Source organism: Protomyctophum parallelum (genome assembly GCF_964188405.1).
Source record: "Protomyctophum parallelum genome assembly, chromosome: 2".
In the NCBI taxonomy this organism is placed as follows: domain Eukaryota; kingdom Metazoa; phylum Chordata; class Actinopteri; order Myctophiformes; family Myctophidae; genus Protomyctophum; species Protomyctophum parallelum.
Window position 1 is genome coordinate 25,134,963 of NC_139699.1, and position 19,815 is coordinate 25,154,777.

The 19,815-nt window shown below is 42.5% G+C and overlaps 1 protein-coding gene across 1 annotated transcript in view; it reads right to left on the minus strand.

Moving 5' to 3' along the window:
• cep89 (centrosomal protein 89) overlaps window positions 1–19,815 on the minus strand; it is a 116,504-nt gene that overhangs the window by 92,707 nt on the left and 3,982 nt on the right. Inside the window, exons 5-10 of the mRNA XM_083760042.1 lie at window positions 15,695–15,767; window positions 13,431–13,462; window positions 10,477–10,537; window positions 9,031–9,126; window positions 6,091–6,297; window positions 5,359–5,531 (exon numbers count right to left, since the gene is read on the minus strand). Of these exons, the coding sequence (XP_083616168.1) occupies window positions 5,359–5,531; window positions 6,091–6,297; window positions 9,031–9,126; window positions 10,477–10,537; window positions 13,431–13,462; window positions 15,695–15,767 (642 nt within the window). The remainder of the gene's footprint in view (window positions 1–5,358; window positions 5,532–6,090; window positions 6,298–9,030; window positions 9,127–10,476; window positions 10,538–13,430; window positions 13,463–15,694; window positions 15,768–19,815) is intronic.

Consider the following 19,815-nt stretch of genomic DNA (forward strand, 5'->3'; position numbering starts at 1 on the left):
GTTTTCCAGTGCCTGAAAACCACCATTGCTTTCACGTCTGTGTAGGCTGCAAATAATAGCATAGTCAATAACTAAATCATGAAAAGCTAACTAAGAATGAGTCAATAATTGAATACGAATAATACATTTAAGATGAATTCCGGCTATATCTGGGGAGAAAGGTTTTCTGCTGTGCAGAAGGATATTGCACACACCAGTCCTTGTAGTGGTGCCGGTCCACGGTAGAATAATCTAAAAGGTATAGTCTTAAAAAGAGAAAAACGTGGCCGCACACACTAATAGCCAAAGTGTCAATGTTTAATATAGGAGAAAAGTCAGTCTACGTATAATAAACATCACACCAATGACCCGTGTGAAGTGAGTGGCGCTCTTATCATCATACAGAACCTGTATCATCATACAGAACCTTACCCTGGAAAAAGGTTCGTTTCAGTAGGAGTTTTGTCCCCTCAGCCATCGTGGCATTAAACAAACTGCCCCGCTGATAGGATGGTTCTGTATACAGTGGGGAAACTCATGTTTTTGTTTGTCTTGGTGTTTTTCTGTACTATGTGTTGTTTTTGTTGTTGGTGTTGAACAAACCTGTGAAGATGAATATCCTTCGGGACAATAAAGATTATTATTATTATCATCATGACGTAAAATAGACACTATGACTATTTGCTCAGAGACTATGACATAAAATGCTCCATTCATTGTCAATGGGAATTTAAATGTTTGTGTAAGACAAAAAATGTGCCTGGCCCAGCCAGCATTCTTTCTGGTCATGGAGCAAGCGCGATCAGAGCCCGCCACCCCCCCCCCCCCCTCCCCTCCGTGGTAGAAAACAGTGGAAGAAACTGACGTCACTATATTGAGAGCGACGCCCCTCTGCACTGTAGTTCACTCCCACTCCTAGACCAGGAAATGTCTCACGTTCCCCCAGGCTTGAATCTTTTTGAGCCGTAGCGAACGAAAATAAAAGCCTGCGTAATGACTCCTGAGGCTAGACAAAAATAGACACTAAGCCGATTTGCTCAGACATTATGACGTACAATTCTCCATTCATTGTCAATGGGAATTTGATGTTTGTGTAAGACGAAAATCTACACCAATAGCTGAATATAGGAGGCCCTCAAAAATGTTGGCACTTTGGCTATTAGTGTGTGTGGCCACTTTTTTGTCTTTGTAGGACTATACCTTTTAGAGAAAGGTTTTCTGAAGATCAAACAATAAATAATCTTTTTGATCCACTCAAACGAGTACCTCAATAGCCAAACCTGATCACTTGGTAGATAAAAAATCTAATCAAATCAGCAGGAGACCTCAGAATTTAACCAGGCACAAAGGACCCAAACCACAGAGGAGAAAACAGTTGAGGGTTCCCAGAATGTCGGAACAGTGACAGCCAGGCTGGCAGCCTGTCTGGAAATCCCAGCAGAGGTGTTCGTTTTGCATGGAGGTACAGTACATTGAATCTTGGATGACAATCAACTAATTTTGAACACCAGACAGCAGATTGACTAAATCTAGGCAGCCAGGATCCAACAACAAGAAGCCACAGGTGTTCAGGCGTGTAGCCGTCTGGAACAGCTGGTGATGAGTACTAACATCAGTGGTGGGAAAAGTTACTCACATATTGTACTTGAGTAAAACTATCAATACTGCAATGTAGAAATACTGTTACAGGTAAAAAAATAATTACGTCAGTAAACGAAATGTTTCATTTCTAGTTTTCAAATTATAAAAAATATTTTGAAAATAGCAGATCTACAAGCTCACAATGTGTCACATGACAACGCATTGTGAGCTTGTAGATCGGCTATTTTCAAATGGTCGAAATGTATATGGGGCTGAAGTCGTTAAATAGTAAAAGTACAATATTTAGATCTGAGATGTAGTGGAGTAGAAGTAAAAGTATTGGAAATTGTAAATACTCAAGTAAAGTACAAATACCAAAAAAATTACTTCAGTACAGTACTTGATTACATGTACTTAGTTACTTTACACCACTGACTAACATTATATATGGTTAACTCATTTACTGCCAACATTGCCATCTAGTGGCTGAAATGGAACTCACAGATTGTCACCCGTTCACTTCAAAGTTATAGAGCCGACGCAGAGGCTTTAGACAGACCAATTTCTAGAGCGGAATTAAAGGAAGCAGTCAGTGGGATGCGCAAAGGCAAGTCACCGGGTTTGGATGGGATACCACCTGAACTATACACTCTGTTTTGGGACGATCTGGGTCCGCACATGCATGATATGTTTCAGTTTGCGATTGAAAGGGGCTCCTTCTCCAGAGACGTTAATGTAGCCATTATATCTTTGTTGTTGAAGAAGAACAAAGACCCCACGGAATGTGGGAGCTACAGGCCGCTCTCACTGTTGAATGCTGACCAAAAAATATTTGCTAAGGTGCTCGCACGTCGTTTACAGGGTTACATGACTAGGTTGGTACATTGTGATCAGACAGGTTTTATAGGCACCAGATTGGCCACTGATAATGTTAGACGATTGTTGCATATTAATGACCAAGCTGGTGACCTCAGAACTCCTGCTGCGGTGCTGTCGCTCGATGCTATGAAGGCCTTTGACCGTTTGGAGTGGCCTTTTCTGTGGGCGGTGCTAGATAAGATGGGATTTGGTCCCACATTCATCACATTGATTAAGGTATTGTACTCAAATCCAACAGCGATGGTATTAACAGGCAAGATTTGTTCTCCACTGTTCACGATAGGCAGGTCATCAAGGCAAGGTTGCCCCCTTAGTCCTCTCCTTTTTGCCCTCTCGCTCGAACCGTTAGCGCAGACAGTACGTCAGTCCACAGCGATCACACCTATCTCAGTTAACAACACACAACATCGTATTTCTTTATATGCGGACGACATTCTGCTGTTTATTGAGAATGCTCCACAGTCAATTACACACATTCTTAAGATTTTTGATCAGTTCAGTGCCATCTCAGGCTACAAAATCAATTGGACAAAGTCAGCCCTTTTGCCGCTAAATGAGGAGATGAGATCTGTTGTTCTGCCTCCCATAATCCCAGTAGTGAACAAATTTAAATATCTTGGCATAGATGTGTTCCCGTCTCTTCAAGCTACTGTTAAAAACAATTATAGTGACACTTTTTGTCTTGATTTAGACAGATGGTCGTCATTGCCCAACTCTCTTCGAGCTCGAGTATCAATCATAAAGATGAATGTCCTCCCTAGGGTTAATTTTGTGAGTTCTATGCTCCCACTGCCACCGCCAGCACAGTATTGGACTAAGATTCATTCTGCTATATCTAAATGTGTGTGGAATAGGAAACGCCCACGTCTTAAACTTTCCTTGTTACAGCGGGCCAGAGCTGATGGCGGTCTCTCGTTGCCTAACTTCAAATTATATTATTGGGCTTTCACTCTTCGCCCCCTTTTAAGATATTTCGACTCAACTATAAAGGTTTGTTGGCGAGAGCTTGAGGAGAGTTTGGTTCATCCTGTTGAATTGAGAGATCTGATCTATTCAAACATAACGAATAATCAATGCAAAGTTCGCTTTGGGCCAATCATTTCTCAGTTAGTAACAGTGTGGAGAGCGGCTAAAAAATTGCGCAAGATTGATTTGAAATGGAATTCGTTTTCCCCAGTGTTCAACAATGATGGTTTGCTTTTGGACAATCGTCCTATTCGTTTTCCCAGATGGAGTTCCAAGGGGATTCATACTTTGGGTGATTTATTTGATGTTAATGGTTTACGTTCTTTCCAGAATTTAGAATCTATTTGCTCAGAGACTATGACATAAAATGCTCCATTCATTGTCAATGGGAATTTAAATGTTTGTGTAAGACAAAAAATGTGCCTGGCCCAGCCAGCGTTCTTTCTGGTCATGGAGCAAGCGCGATCAGAGCCCGCCACCCCCCCCTCCCCTCCGTGGTAGAAAACAGTGGAAGAAACTGACGTCACTATATTGAGAGCGACGCCCCTCTGCACTGTAGTTCACTCCCACTCCTAGACCAGGAAATGTCTCACGTTCCCCCAGGCTTGAATCTTTTTGAGCCATAGCGAACGAAAATAAAAGCCTGGGTAATGACTCCTGAGGCTAGACAAAAACAGTTATAGAGCGGTTTCACCCCGAAACTGCGAGTCAGGAAGTAAAAAAACGCTATGTAACATGTCCCGCGAATTTATTTAATTTACCCAAAACATACATTTTGTAACCGAGGATCATATCGTTTAGAGAAATGAGCCGCAAATCAAGCTTGTTTTGAGCCAAAAAGAAGAATCTGAGATATTACGGTTCTAAAAATGGTTCTCGTAAACCGAGTGTTACGAGTGTGTACAGAACACAGTTGTGAACCGTAATCAATTGATATTAACATGAGCGGCATAAACGGAGGTCTCCGTCCTATCAAATAGTTATGCTCAGCGCCCAGGACGGAGATTAATCAAAAGACGGAACATTAATCATTACATAACTGAGCGCACCGCTCCACAGGCTGGGAGCGTCTGTTGGGTAACATTCGATGTCATTTCCGGTTGGGACGTCATCCAAAGTGGTCCCCCTCCATTTTAGTGGATGAGATCGAAAATCTTAACTCTTGATCTAAATCAATGCTTCCAATTCTAACCAAAGATTATGTTTATGACAGCCCATCGAGGTCCCGTCGCTTGTCGCGTTAGAAGTAATCATAGCTGCCGTTGTTGTCGATCTCCTCAGGGGTAGCTAGATGCTACATCTAGCTACTTCTAGCTACTTCCAAGATGGTGCCGTGCCACCTTGAAATAGGCCCTGAAGCTGCAAATCGCTGGGTGCCCTGATTTAATGGTCCTAAATACCCCCGGGCGTTCGGGGTGTTAAAAAAAGGCGTGAAAAGGCGATCTCGGCAAGGTGGGCGTTCGGACCAGAAGGCTGTAAAATTCATGGCTGAACTGGCATCTGGGCACAAAGGAACCAAAACGCAGAGTGAAAAGCTGATAGCAACCATCGGTGGGGGACCAGCAAGGGCAAAGGCCTCAGCTACAGCTACAATGTTTTGATTTGAAAACAATCCGATCCGAGCCCTGTACGTTTAATGTCCAGTAAATAATGTAACTCCACATCTTCCTCCAATCCCACACAGTCCCAAAGCTCTCACCACCACCACCACGCACATCTGATTTCTGCTCCAAAGTTTATTCTAGGTTAACAGCGAGCCCTATCCAACTCCTATTTCATTATTATTTGCATATACACCGCCATGGTCGTTTGTCAGCCTTTAGTGAAATTCGGGCTCAACATTTGTGTCTAGGTCCATGTCAGCCCCAGTGCCAACAACAACACCTGCCCTGTAGTAAGCCAAATCAAAATATATTTATTCATATACAAATGTGTGGGTGGATGTGTGTTCACCTCCTGTGGGCTTAGGGGTCTGTACTTGGCCTGGTAGCGGCTCAGCTCCACGTTGAGACGATGCACCGTGAGCTTGAGACCGTCGTTCTCATCCACCAACTCCTGAGCCTGCTGTCTGACCGTCCGTAGCTCTGCCTGTAGCCTGTCTGTAGGCTGCCTTTCTGTCTGTAGTCCTAGTACACACAGAGAGAGCAAGGGCATAAATACTAAATGTGTAAAAGAGCAGGGCCTGTACAGTGTTACGCATGTATTATTGCAGGCCCGATGCATTAAACAGGAAAGAAGAATCCTTGCAGCTACACGACAGCATCAGATACTATGTTTAGTCACAGCCAGCCAGCATCTCCTCTCCCTAAGGGTCTCCTACTCTGTCTCCTCAAATTCTCCCTCTCCCGGTTTCTCTTCTCCTCACCTTGCGGTTCTTCTCTCACCCTTCTCTCCTCTTATCTCTAGAGCCAGAGATAAAGAGCCAATAAATCGATCTTGACTTTTATGTGGCCGCTGTGCCTAGTGTCTACATAATAAAGTATAATTAAGCCCTATTCAAAAGCTATCTATTTGCCATTGATTGATTTCTTTTGACGTTTTATTTTGACTTTTTTTTTAACCTTTTCAAAATGGTAATACATGTTCCACTCTTTGAAATATCAGTTAAAACATCTGTAATCAGCATTGGTCGCTCTATCCTACTCCTCTCCTCTCTGTGTCTCTCCTCTTCCCCCTAAGCACCACCTGCTGAGCTCCTCCTGTCCTTGCTGTGTTTCAGCTCCTCCTCCAGCTGTCTCTGTCTCTCCAGGCTCCTGCTGATCTCTCCCCCCTGCTGGCACAATTTCTGCTCCAGCTGCCGGTGCTCGGCGGCCAGCCCCACGTTCTGTGCCATCAAGGAGCGCACCAGCTCCTTCTGCACCTCCAACACCTCCCTGTACGCCTGGCTGGGCCCTGGGCGTGGGTGGAGGTCGGTGGTAGTGGGGGTGGGTGTGGGGGGTGGAGGAGGTTGGTGGGAACGCCATGGGGCACCGGAACAGGACAGCACACACAAGGATGGAAAACAACACACAGCCACACGGCAAAATGAAGAACACAGGGCAGGCGGGGTGGGGTTAGTTAGGTGGGGTTGTTTGGATAGGAATGAGTGGGGTTTGTTCAGGTGGGGTTGGATGTGTAATTGTAGGGGTGAATGAGATGGGGTGGAGTTAGTGAGGTGGGAGTGTTTGGGGATGGGGACGGTGAAATGAGGCAGTGTGTGTTTGAGTAGGGAATGAGTGGGTGTGGGGTGTTAGGTGTGGGTGGGTAGGGTGCATGGGGGTTGTACAGGGGGGCACGTTGCACCACAACAGGGTTGCATGTTGGTTTTACATGTGACAGCAAGGCACGCCACACAACACATCACAGAAAAAGACACCCAAACCAAGATCAGAACAAAAGAGAACAAGAAAGGTAGGGGAGGGGGGGCATTAGACAGCAGAATGTAAAAATGTGCCCATCCAATCATCAGTACATGAAGCGCACAACATGACCCTTAGGGCCGATTCATACTCCTATTTTACCGCTGTTTCGGCGCTGTTGTGCCGAAATGATTTTGGCTCGTCAGAAATTTTCAGTAGCACCGAATAGCCGACTTTAGGACGGTACCCGCCCCCGAACCTCAATACCATATGAAATTCCACCATTCCATATGAGACCAATTGTGTCGGACTGTGGCAGTGAGACTTATCAGACAGCAGAGTTTATTGAATATTTCCTGAACCCACTGTCGATAAAACACCCCAGTTTTATAAAAGACACTTACGATTTTGTGGACAAAATTAAAGCTATTATAGTAGGAAAGGAGGCCTTTCTGTTTTCGATAGATATAGACAGCCTCTACACAAACATTGAGACAGAAGCAGGCCTACTAGCAGTTAAAGAAGTCTTTAGTAAATACCCAGACACAAATCGACCAGAGGAGGAATTACTCCAATTACTAGACTTAAATCTAACCCAAGTTTTATTTACAAATCAAAGGGACGGCCATGGGAAAGCGATTTGCACCATCTTATGCAAACATTTACATGAGCATATGGGAGCAGACAGCACTAGAAAAATGCAGACTTAAACCGACACATTACTATAGGATTCTGGATGATATTTTGGAATATGGGAACATAGCAAAGAAGAATTCCAGGAATTTATTGATGTTCTAAATAGCCATCATAGATCCATAACGATAAAATTTGTGACACACACTGAAAGGATTGACTTTCTTGATGTAACAATCTTCAAGGGCCCAAACTTTAACACAAATGGGAAACTAGACTTAAAAGTATTTTTTAAAGAAACAGACACCCACACCCTATTACACAAAACGTCATTCCACCCGACACACTCCTACACAGGGATAGTCAAATCACAACTACTAAGATTCCATAGGATTTGCATGCAAAGAAGTTTCAAAATAGCTTGTAAAACACTATTTAAGGCCCTCAGACTAAAAAAATAGAACTACAAAACGCGTGTTAGAGATTAAACAACAAATAACAGCCGGAACCAGCAACTGCATTTACTTAATCACATGTGAAAAATGTGGTTTACAATATGTCGGAGAGACGGGTAAAACAATAGGTACAAGGCTGGGACAACACAGATACAATATTAACAATGGAAAAAAGACAACCACAAGGTTTGTGCAACATTTCATGGCTCACGGCATTGAAGCTCTAAAATACGCTGGACTTCAACACAATCCCAACTGGACAGTAGGACAAAGACGTTTTAATGAAAAACAGTGGATTAAGAACCTCAACACGGATTTTCCTGGAGGCTTAAACATGCCTAAAATCTGATCTTGAACACAACAAAACTTAAACTCAGGATTAAACTGGAGAAATCTAAAAATGATTGGATCAGACTTCCTTCGGATACATGGCGAATGCATTTATTCCTTGCATTGTGCCTACACATGTTGCGACTCGCGGTCGCAACATGTGTAGGCACAGTGCACTGAAGTTTTTTAATTCCCCCCGAACCTCAAACCGCACCACCGCATTGTAGGCTCTACAGAGCTGAACCGACTTTTATTCGGCTCTAAAATAGGAGTATGAATCGGCCCTTAATGTCCCTATTCCTGGGCATCGGACAGAAATAGCAGATCTACAAGCTCACAGCAAACACACAAAGGAGCGGACAAACCATAGAGCCCTGAGGCTGATCTACCAGCTCACAACGCAAGCCTGCAGATCGTCTGTTCCTGCCGATTGTTAACCCCAGAATAGCGATGCTATAGGGTGGGCCGTCCACACAAAGCACTATGCTGTTCTAGAACTATAAGCAAGTACTGTAGTGGTGGAAGTAAAAGTATCAATACTGCAATGTAGAAATTGTTAAGTAAAAGTCAGGAATTCAAAATGTACTTTTATTAGATAAAAGTACAAAAGTATTGGCATCAAAATGTACTTACAGTACCAAACGTAAAATTACTCATTTTGCAGAGTGTACCGTTTACATTTTTCAAATGTATGAAAATCTTTGGAAAATAGTACACTATCGTTTAAAAAAAAGCATTATAACACCAAATGGATAGCAGAGTTCACTGCACAACTACAATGACAATTAAAAAAAAACACAAAGTTGAGTGAAGGTTGAGGAGGAAACTGAGTCGTTTAATCAGGCATCGATATGAGCAGCTTGTCTTACCAGGCTCTCCATGCTGTCCTCGACTGCCTTCTCTCCTTTTAACGGAACATTTCTTCTTCCTGGACGATCCACGGCCGCTTGTCTCCTCTGTCACGTCTAACAAAGCAAACAAGCACATTAAGCCTGATTATAGTTGGCTAGTAACGGTCCTACAAATAATTATGATTCATGATGTTTGGCATTGAACAGTGGAACATGATGTGTGTGTGAATACAAATTAAATTTCTTCCCTTTGGGCTTTCTAAACTAAAAGAGCACAGGGCAGATAAGTGGTTAAACCAAGGTTCATGTTTTAGGTTGTTATTAGAGAAAGTAAAAGATGAGTGTTACTTTCTTTTCATTTGCCTCTTTCTTTCGTTTTAGGGATTTTTGCTGTTTTTGACGGGGGGGGGGGGGGGCGGGGGCATTCGAGCATGGGGCTAAATATGTATTTTCTTTACAAAAATGTATTGCGATTTCTTTTTTTATCATTTACTATAGTCCTACTAGACCCCAAGAAATTACATCTGGCCACAAAAGATCACAGGATCTACTGAATATGAAGGTAGACTACTGGGGGGAAGCCACGCTGTGTGTCATAGGCTCGATGTCAGTTTGACACATTCAGTAGATCCCGTGATCTTTTGTGGCCAGATGTAATTTCTTGGGGCAAATGAAAAAAAAAACTAAAAAAAAAACATTTACCTTGGTTGAAAAAACTAAAGTTGTCCTTTAAATGTGTGGACAATGAGGTCCAAATAATGATGGAAATGTGACCTTTCTGTTCATTTCATCCAGTTTTTATATAGAAAATCTAATCTAATGATTATGCAAAATGACTATTGCCATCTAGCAACAGACCTAGATAAAACATGAACTACTTCACTGTATTATAAAAGTCATAGGTCACGACTGGAGTTTAGAATCCATTTCTCTTACAGTTTTGTTTTATCAGAAAAGGAGACACATTTTTTATCTGTTTCACTACTCAATCCGCTCCTTCTGCTTGTCTCTGTAGGACAGACAGTTCCTGTTATTTGCCTCTACAAGACAGATTCTAACCACTCCAAATAATTAGTTTCTCTCACACACTTGATTACTGCTATCAGAGAGAGGAATGAGACAGATTACAGCCTTCAACACCAACTTCCAGCTATCTCAGTGTTTTTTGTGTGTCTAGATTATAGATAACTAGATTTGTCACAAGAAAAATAGCTTTTGCGCAACAAATGAAAATGAAAATCTGCTAATATAATATATTAGCTAAACTAAAATACACACTAAAGTATAAGACTAAGCATAATATGCTTAGTCTTATGTATTAGTGTGTATTTTAGTTTTTCCATTAACACTCATTATTCCGGCAGCCAGTAGTCCAATGGAAGGTGAAGGCTTTAAACACTACCTAGGATAGGATAGGATAGGATAGAAAACCATTCTGGGTTGGACCAGTGAGAGGACCAATACCTGGGGAAGGCATGATTCTATTGGCTGATGAAGACTTCTGTTTCAGCTTTGGAGTCGAGGTCTAGGAGAGAGAGCAATTGTAAGAGAAACAGAGTGTCTACATAATCATCATACTATAATTCAGTCAATGTCTGTGTGTCTGTCTGTCACTGTGACTGCCGTAGCTCCTCACTGCCTGCACCAATCACTCCCACCTTTCACACAGGCATTGACCATAATAATATGGAGGGCGTAACGAAGCCCTTTTTTCGATTTGACACATTAATGATTAATGATGAATTTATTAGTGAATTAAAAAAGCGAAAACGCACCCAGGGCGCAGTACCCCCCGCGGCCACAAGGGGGTACTGCGCCCGTCTCACAACGGGTAAGGGCTAGTAAGGTATGATTAAGCCCTATTCAAAAGCTATCGATTTGCTATTGATTGATTTCTTTTGACTAAAAAAAAAAAATCTGAGCAAATCTTCTTCTATATTGACATGGCCAAAATAGGCATGCCAACTGACTGACTGATTGTCCACTCACTGACTGACTGACTGACTGACTGACTGTCAGTTTGGTCTATTGAATGGTTAACTGAGTGACAGTGTTATCGAAGGGCTGACAATAATTGTCTCTCAAGCCAGACCGGAACAGAATTCAACCAGTCGCAAGTGTATTTTTAAATATATTTAAATGACCTTTTAGAATTTCCAGTGGTAAAGCAGCTAGCTAGATATGCTTTGACAAATGTATTTTCCGGGAGGACTTAATTATGTGACTGCAAAGGCAAAATGAAAGTGTCGGGAGAACTCCCAACACTTCCGAAGCACAGAAGTTAGGCAGAAGCCTAATTTGAAAGTTGTGGAAGCCAACACGTCTGCCTTAAGAGAATAACTATCATCTAACCCCAAAGACAGATTATACGAGGACAAGCCGAGTAAAGAGACAAATGGTCAGATGATATCTGAAAGATTTTCAATTTCCTCTAACAGCTACATGTGCACCATCTGATAGCGGGAGAGAGTAGAGAGAGAGAGAGAGAGAGAGAGAGGGGAGGGGTGATTGAGACATATATGGAGAGAGTGAGGTACTTGTCCTAGAGCCAAATTCCAATACCCAAAATCTCGGCCACTCTCTCACTCACACTCACACATGGTGGTGTTATGCCATGGTGAAATGGGTGACCTGCTGAAATATGTGTGTATACAATCACATAATGTCAGTTTGCGAATGAAAATCAATGCAGTTTGTATATTTGCAGAGTTCAATAGCGGTATTCAGGCCTCATGTTTAAAGAGGATACTGGAGAACTCGCCAGTTTACCAAGTCGCCACAGTGAAGATTCTTCTTCATCAATGTCTTCATCGTTATGCTAACATGCTGTCTTCGTCAGTGTAGTATGTCAAACTCACAGATGTTATATTCCCAAAGTGATCAAATTATTTTGTGCAATTAAATGGTCAAATACATGATGATAAAAAGGCGAGTATGTGAATATCAATGATAAGTAGGCCTACCATTTCAGGAATGGTTTACTAATGAATTACATTGTTTCGGTACTTTGGTGTTTAAACTTTTAGCATTCCTACTCTCTCTAGTGTTAACTCTAAACAACTATCCTATCTCTCGCTCTCTCTCTCTCTATACTCTATATACATGTAATGACAAGCCCAAAACAGAGAGGCCAATGTGTCTTCTTGCTAACTCTACCATGAAGAGGTCATCCGGAAATTGAGGTTCCGACTCCCCAGGAACAAGTAACGTACCTGGGGTGATAGAGCTTTTGCTGCCCCAACCTTGTGGAATGCAAAATCAAGCACCAAAAACTATTCCTCTACCCTCTAGGCCAGTGGATCACAATCTATTTTTGGTTCACAGAGCCATTTTTAGCACACAAACACACTGTACAGTACTCGCACAGCCAGAGAACAGTGAAACCTTCAACTAATTGTGAACGAATACTTGAGGGCTAGTGGTGGATATTGCTTGCAATCTCACGATAGATATGTATTGATATATATCGATTATACGTTTATTCAAAATAATTACCATGTTGCAATACAATAAAATACTTTCAGGCCCACAGAGATCTTTAAATTAAAATAAAATGTCTAAACATCCTAAAAAGGGGTCTGGGAAGGGAGTGCATTGCAACTTGCAAGGGGGGCTTTGATAACGTTAAACAGAGGTACATTTGTCAACACTGCGTCACCCAGATAATTCATGCCGTTTATTGCCGTATCAATACAGCAACCTCGATTCACCTATCGTCCGGATATTTGATCGATATATTGCCATATCAATTAATTTAATGCACCATTATTGAGGGCAGCTGCTTATTTTGGAACCGGTGCAGTTAGTAACTTGTTTCCTCATTCATTGAGAACAGTTTGACCACTTGGCACACGCAACAGTAACTTATATTACATTATATTAACAGCAAACTAATATTGTTTATGCTGCTTGCTTTGATTGAATGATTGATTGAACACGTGTATTTGTATGATTCGGGTGTGTTCTAAATTAAAGCGTTAGTGTTGATTATCGTGTATTAATCTAATTATAGTAAACTAATACTATGATACTAAAAAAGATAAAGATCAAGGGAAAAGAGACCTTTTTACAGTACAATAATGTTTCAAGTTTACACTGTACACATGTAAAATAAACGGCATAAACAATATATTAGTTTGCCTCTTCTACAAAACATAAAAGTTACTGTTGCGCGTGCCAAGCTGTCATTCTCTTGTATTATATCGTACTTCCAGCTATCCACCTCGGAGGAAATTTAAGTCTGGTAAGGCCGGGCGTTACCATGTCTATGCTCGGACGTAGAATAGATATACGCGGGTACAACAGGTATTGCATGGATATCCAACTTCCATCGTTACAGACTCAGTGCTCTACAGCCGGGCACCGGTCTAGTAATTAAAATAAAGATTTTAAACTGAAAGGAGAAATAGGTGTCTTACCTTCTTATCCAGCAGTTCTGCCTGTATCTCTTCTGTAGAGAAACAACATACTATATTAGTAAATGTGAATTAGAAGATGGGCCTTGGTTTTTTCAACTTATTTGACTTTGAAGGCTTCTCCCTTTTCTAACCAAAGAGCACCTTGCACAATGTCATGCCCAAAATAGGGATGGTGTTGAAATTGGTTGAAACCAAATCCAGGCAATGTTAGATTGTTAGATTTCATGTAAACTTAAATTGTATACCATCAACCCCTACAGTAACATTCACATTAGATGTGTTGACCCAGGTAAATGTGACCTTTATCACACCAGTGCTGGAATATGCTTCACCTGTCTAGGCCGGCCTCCCAAAACACTTGATACAGGAACTGGAATGTCTGCAGAGAAGCTATCATTGGGATACCAACTAACTCCTTCCCCACTCTGGAGGCGAGGAGAGAGGAGGCAACTCTAAGGGAATTAAATCGACTACTGAGAGAAGGGACCAGTCCAATGATCCAGAGTCTACAAATACACACTACGGAATGGGAGGACACTCATTAAGTAAAATATACTTTAGCACTGTTTAACAAATAAATATAAAACGGAAACGGTCCTAAATTGTTCTTCCCATGAATTATACGCCGTCGTACTTTTCTAAATAAGAACCGAAAATTAGTTAATAAAAGATAATTAAAGGTTTGTGCCGTCTGTGAAGTCTCATTTATGGGTCCATGGACATGATGATGAATGCAGCCAAACAATTATGGTTTCCTTATGAAGAAAAGTTAGTTAACCTTTAAACAACTACACTGCGTAACTAATATTCTTGTTGGGGGTGTGTAGATTTGGTTAATATAAGTCTTCTATACTCTTTCTTTCTCATTTCCATACTAAAATCTAATTACATACTTTTCCATACTTGTGTAGGAACCCTGCTCGTCCGCACCCTGCCCGTGAGTGTGCCACGACTGGGATGAGGATCAGCGTCTCAAAAATCTGAGGCCATCGTTCTCAGCAGGAAACCGATGGATGGGGCAGTCCAAGTAGGGAATGAGATTTTCCCAGGTGAAGAAGTTTAAATATCTCGGGGTCTTGTTCACGAGTGAGGGGAGGAGGTAACAGGAGATCAGTCATAGAATCGGAGCAGCAGGAGTGGTATTGCAGTCAATGTACTGCACTGTTGTGACTAAAAGAGAGCTGAGCCAGAAGGCAAAGCTCTTGGTCTACCCAGCAATCTTCATTCCTACTCTCACCTATGGTCATGACTCAAGAAGTGTGGGTCGTGGATACAAGCGGGCGAAATTAGTTTTCTCAGACGGGTGGCTGGTATCTCTCTTAGAGATAGGGTGAGAACTTAAGTTCAGTCACCAGAGAGAGACTTGCAGTAGAGCCACTGCCCCTTCGCTTGGAAAGGAGCCAGCTTAGGTAGTTCGGGCATCTAAGTACAGATGTCTAAACTGGCCTGGGAACGCCTTGGGATCCGCGAGGAGGAAGTTGCTCGGGTAAGACTGGAAATCTCTGTTGGAACCTTAACCCCCAATGGATGAATGGTATCGGCATTGTCAGTATGTTTTTGTATATTTAAGTTATTAGTCATATCTGCCCGTGCAATTTTTGCCTCCGTCACGGTAAAAACAGTAGTCGTGTAATGTACGTATTTTTGGGATTTCTACGCGTGTATTTACGGAATTGCAATTCTGTGCTATGTCTGTGAGATGGGGTTGAAAACCTTTTAAAATTTGAAAGTACATTTTGAGTTCCGAACTTTTAAGGGCCTTTCAAACGGGAAGCGAGGAACGCACACGTTGTTGCCTGGATCAACGACAGGTCTGCTACAGGTCTGCTCAAGAGGGGCACGACGCAAGCGTAAAAAAAGCTAAACAGAATCCAGGTCTGGTGAGTCGCGGGCGTGTGCAGGAAACGAGCACGCGCGCAACAAATTCACGGGACCGCGCTCGCGTAAATACGCTTGCGTTGTCGCACCGCGACTTCTCCGCGCAAAAGCACAGGTCTCATTGAAAATGAACCATAGGCGTGTTATATCGCTTCACGTTTGAAAGGCCCTTTACTTGTAATGGAGTAGTTTTATGTTGCAGTATTGATACTTTTACTTAAGAAAAACATTTGAGAACTTTTTCCACCACTGACCACTGTGTGTAGTGTGCAGCATGTGTGGTGAATGTACAGTACAGTGTGTGTGTGTGTGTGTGTGTGTGTGTGTGTGTGTGTGTGTGTGTGTGTGTGTGTGTGTGTGTGTGTGTGTGTAATATGAGCAGAGACCTTGTAGTGGAGAGGGAGAACACAGGAAGGCAGAGTCATCGGTCTCCTCTCCTCCTTCTGACTGACTGGTACCCTGAAAGACACACAAGTTGACATCTGAGACTTATTTCAATGAATCAAATGTTATTTTACCCCTAGGGCCCTATCTTTCCCCTTGTGCCTAAACTTTGTAGGCATGTTTTACTATTTTGAAGAACTAGTCTAGCCGCAGAGGCCCGCACATAAAGTAGGCTACATTTTTGGCTATATACAATTATTCCTCAAATACAACCCCCATCAGGTCTTGCCAGAATGTAACTCACTCTGTTGGTTGGATTATACCCAACAATATCTAAATTGTGTCATCACAAGGATCACATGGAATTTCACTTCCATTCATCTCTATTTCGGACAGTCATTGGTTGCAGGCCCTCACATCTAGGCCACAATATGGGCTATATACTATTATTCCTCAAATGCATTGCCCTCATGGAACATAGGTGGTTTGCTCACACAGACGGACAGATGGGATATAGAGCTTTTTTTGATCCCCATGGGAAAAGTCTGGCGTTACAAAATACAAATATTGTTAAAGCAATGTTGATATTGTAGTAGGCCTATTAACAGTCGGTGTCTAACAGTTAGTTTGACCAATTTTGATTGGTCGATTAATAATTATCTTTGCTCATGAAGCTCTCAGAAGGTTCCCCTTCCATGACATTTCCTAAATACCCAATTCAAATCTTGTTTCTTCTTCTTCCTTTTAACGTTTTCTAAATATGTAATTAGTCATCCTCATACCATCCCTGTCTGTTCATTATGTTTCGGGTATGTTCGACCAGATGAAGCGCTCTCGCCCTTTCTCCCCCAGGCAGAGAGTTCATCACACTTCCAGACCACCTGGAGACTGTCATTGTTCAACTTAATGGGATCCTTTGCATTTCACTGTCAGCTCTGAACCCGTCCTAGCAATGTGATTTCTCTGCTCTAAATAAAAAAAGGAACTTTAAGATTTGTTACCGACAATTAAAACCCATCTGCGAGGAAGTTTGGTAAACATAAAGTCAAGAGTGCAGCCTACCGGAGTGTTGTGGAGCTGTGCTGGGCTTCAACATGGCTACCGGTAATTTGCATTGACATTGATCTCCTCCTTTCAGGAAATAAATCCAAAACTCGTGTGAATACTTCCATGGCCTTACTAAAAGGCAAACTCTTATCTTCTCTCAATCTCTTCCATATCGCACCACGTGCACTAAATTCATGTAAACAAGAGACAAATAAAGAGACTATATAGTACGTGTTTGATGTGCCCCTGCACTTCATACTGCAGGTACGTTTCACAATGTGGCACAGGCGATCTGACTGATAATATGGCCATATCTGTAATGGAGATCTGTCAGATCTTGTCCCTTTTCATCATTATTCAGATTATTTTTTTGTCAGGCAGAATCACGATCCACAATCTTATCACCAGGTATTTTTCATTTTCATGTTGATTTTTCTCTGAAGTGTTGTGCATACAAATGACATCAGGGACCTCCGTTTATTCCCAAAACGTTTTCTCTCCCTATGTCTTTCTGTCTCTCTAATTTCCTCCCTCTCTCCCTCTGTCGACAGGTGCTGAGGTGCATGCACTAAGCGGCTCTCAGTGGGACTAACAGAAACGTTGGGTAGCTGTAGGGAAACCGCTGATGGAGAGTGACAGATGCTAACAGGGAAGTGGGGAGGATCTAATCCTTGCTCATTTGAGGGTCGCAACCCAGTGCATTCTGGAAAACAGCTGTCTGCATGACAGGCCTAATTGTTTACGCAGGCTTGATTTATACTTAAAGTACCACTTCACCACTTTTCAACCTATCTTCATATAATAGGTCCTCATAATCATGATAAAATGGCACAATAATTTCCTACTCAGTCTGTGTCTCATAAGAGGGCTGTGGGCAGTTGAGAAACCCGTCTACCAGTGACATCATCGTTAGGCAGATTATTTTTTTAAACAAGCCTGCAATTTCTATTAGCTTGGATTCCCCATCGATGATGTCACTGGTGGACGGGTTTCTGAACTGCCCACAGCCCTCCCATGAGACACAGACTGAGTAGAAAAACAATTCAGTCAGCAACTCACGAATAGATTTACCAACATTTATTGTAGAAAGAGAATACAAGTGTGTATGTGATATTAATCTTGGCGTTCGGCTCTGCTGCATTTTCTCCCTGCTCGGCACTATTAAACACCATCATAAAACATTAAGAGCAGGGAGGTAGATATACAACTAGACAAAGTGCCAATCGGCACAGGTCTCCACCAGGGCAGGTCAGGTTGTGGCCTCATGGTGGCGCTATAACAGGCTGTTGAGGAAGATTTGGGCCGGAGGTTCGTGTTGGAGGGATGCAGGTACAATGTTTTTCCATGTGTGCATACATAAGTTGTATACAGATCGATGCAGTTATAGCTAAAAACAGGAATTGGCCTGTTATAGCGCCACCGTGAGGCTGATTTTGAGGAAAAAATTGTGGCATGTCGTCCTCGGCCTAGTGAAAATGTGCGTGTATAATTTAACGGAAATTGCACACTGTGTTTGTGATTTGTGGCCTTTTTTCGAAATGGACGAATCGTGTGAGCTTTGGAAGCCAATCTTAGCCAATCAGGATGGAAGATGGGAAATGGTGGCGCTCCGTGTTGATCACATGACTATGGAGATAGTGTATACCGATTTGCGTGAAATTTGGATAAAATCTGAAGGAGTAATAAATAGAAAATGTGTTTTACATATGTCGGCCTCCTGGTGGCGCTATAAAGAGCAGATGTGAAAAATTCCAGGCAAAGGTTTTTCCTTGGCCTCTAGGGAGTTGGCATACAAAGTTATCCACAGATCCGTGCAGTTAGAGGTAAAAACACTTTTCGGCCAGTTATAGCGCCACCTTGAGTCTGAGTTGAAATTTTTCATGTGGCATTTCGTCCTCGGCCTAGTGGGAATGTGGGTGCACAATTTCACGGAAATCACGCGATGTGTTCATGATTTGCAGCATTTTGTTTGAAACTGAGCACTCCTGTGAACTTTGGAAGCCAATCTTAACCAATCAGGATGGAGTCTGAGAAATCTGAAAGACCGGTTTCGTTGAATGGCTCTAGAGAGACTGTGTACCAATTTGCGTGATGTTTGGACAAAATCTGTAGGTGTACTGTGCAAAAACTTGTTTTGCACAAAGCGGCATCCTGGTGGCGCTATAACAGGCCGTTCTGGAAAGTTTGGGGCAGAGGTTCATCGTTGGCATCCAGGGAGTGTGTGTGCAAAATGTGGCATCGACCGGGTTAACGGTGGCCGAGATTAGCTGCTCACGGACACACGGACGGACGGACGGACGGACGGACGGACGGACGGACACACACACGGACGGACGGACACACGGACGGACGGAGTGCAAAACATACTCTCCCCACATGCCTTCGGCCTGGTGGAGACAATAAAACCCCCATGGGGGACATAAATAACAGATCCCACCGGTGGTGCTGGGGTGGTGGTGGAACCATATTATGCAGAGGAAGGCAGGAAGAGCATGCAGTCTAGTGAGCTTAAGTAGCCCGCCCAATTGATCAGCTGACTGCCACATCAGCGAATGATGTGTGGGACTTGCACACACTGAATACACCCACATAGTAATGCAGCATGTTAACCCCTTGAGTATAGTATGCGCATTGAGCATGGCATGAACCCCCTCGAGTATGTCTGACTGAACTAACTCCGCAAGCTACGCATCATTTGTGCCATTTCATCATGATTATTAGTGAGGACCTATTATATGAAGATGGCATACCCTACCTGTGCCAAGACGTAAAGTTGAGTTATTTAAAAATAAATCATTTTTATAGGCCTATATAAAAAAATCTTTTTTCAGATTTAAAAAAGAAAGACGTTTTTCTGACGTGCACGCGATGTGCACATGGATGCGTCCATGGTTATTTATTCTTTCAATTGTCCCCATATCTCTGACAACTGCACTGCATTTCTGTTTAACAGGTGGGGCAGATTGGGTTAATTGCATGTGGCTGTGGTACAGAGCCGGTCTAGAAGATGGGCTGTTTTAATGTATAAATGTATAAATCAGGCAGAGTATGTCATGGGAGTCCTTCTAACTTTCTC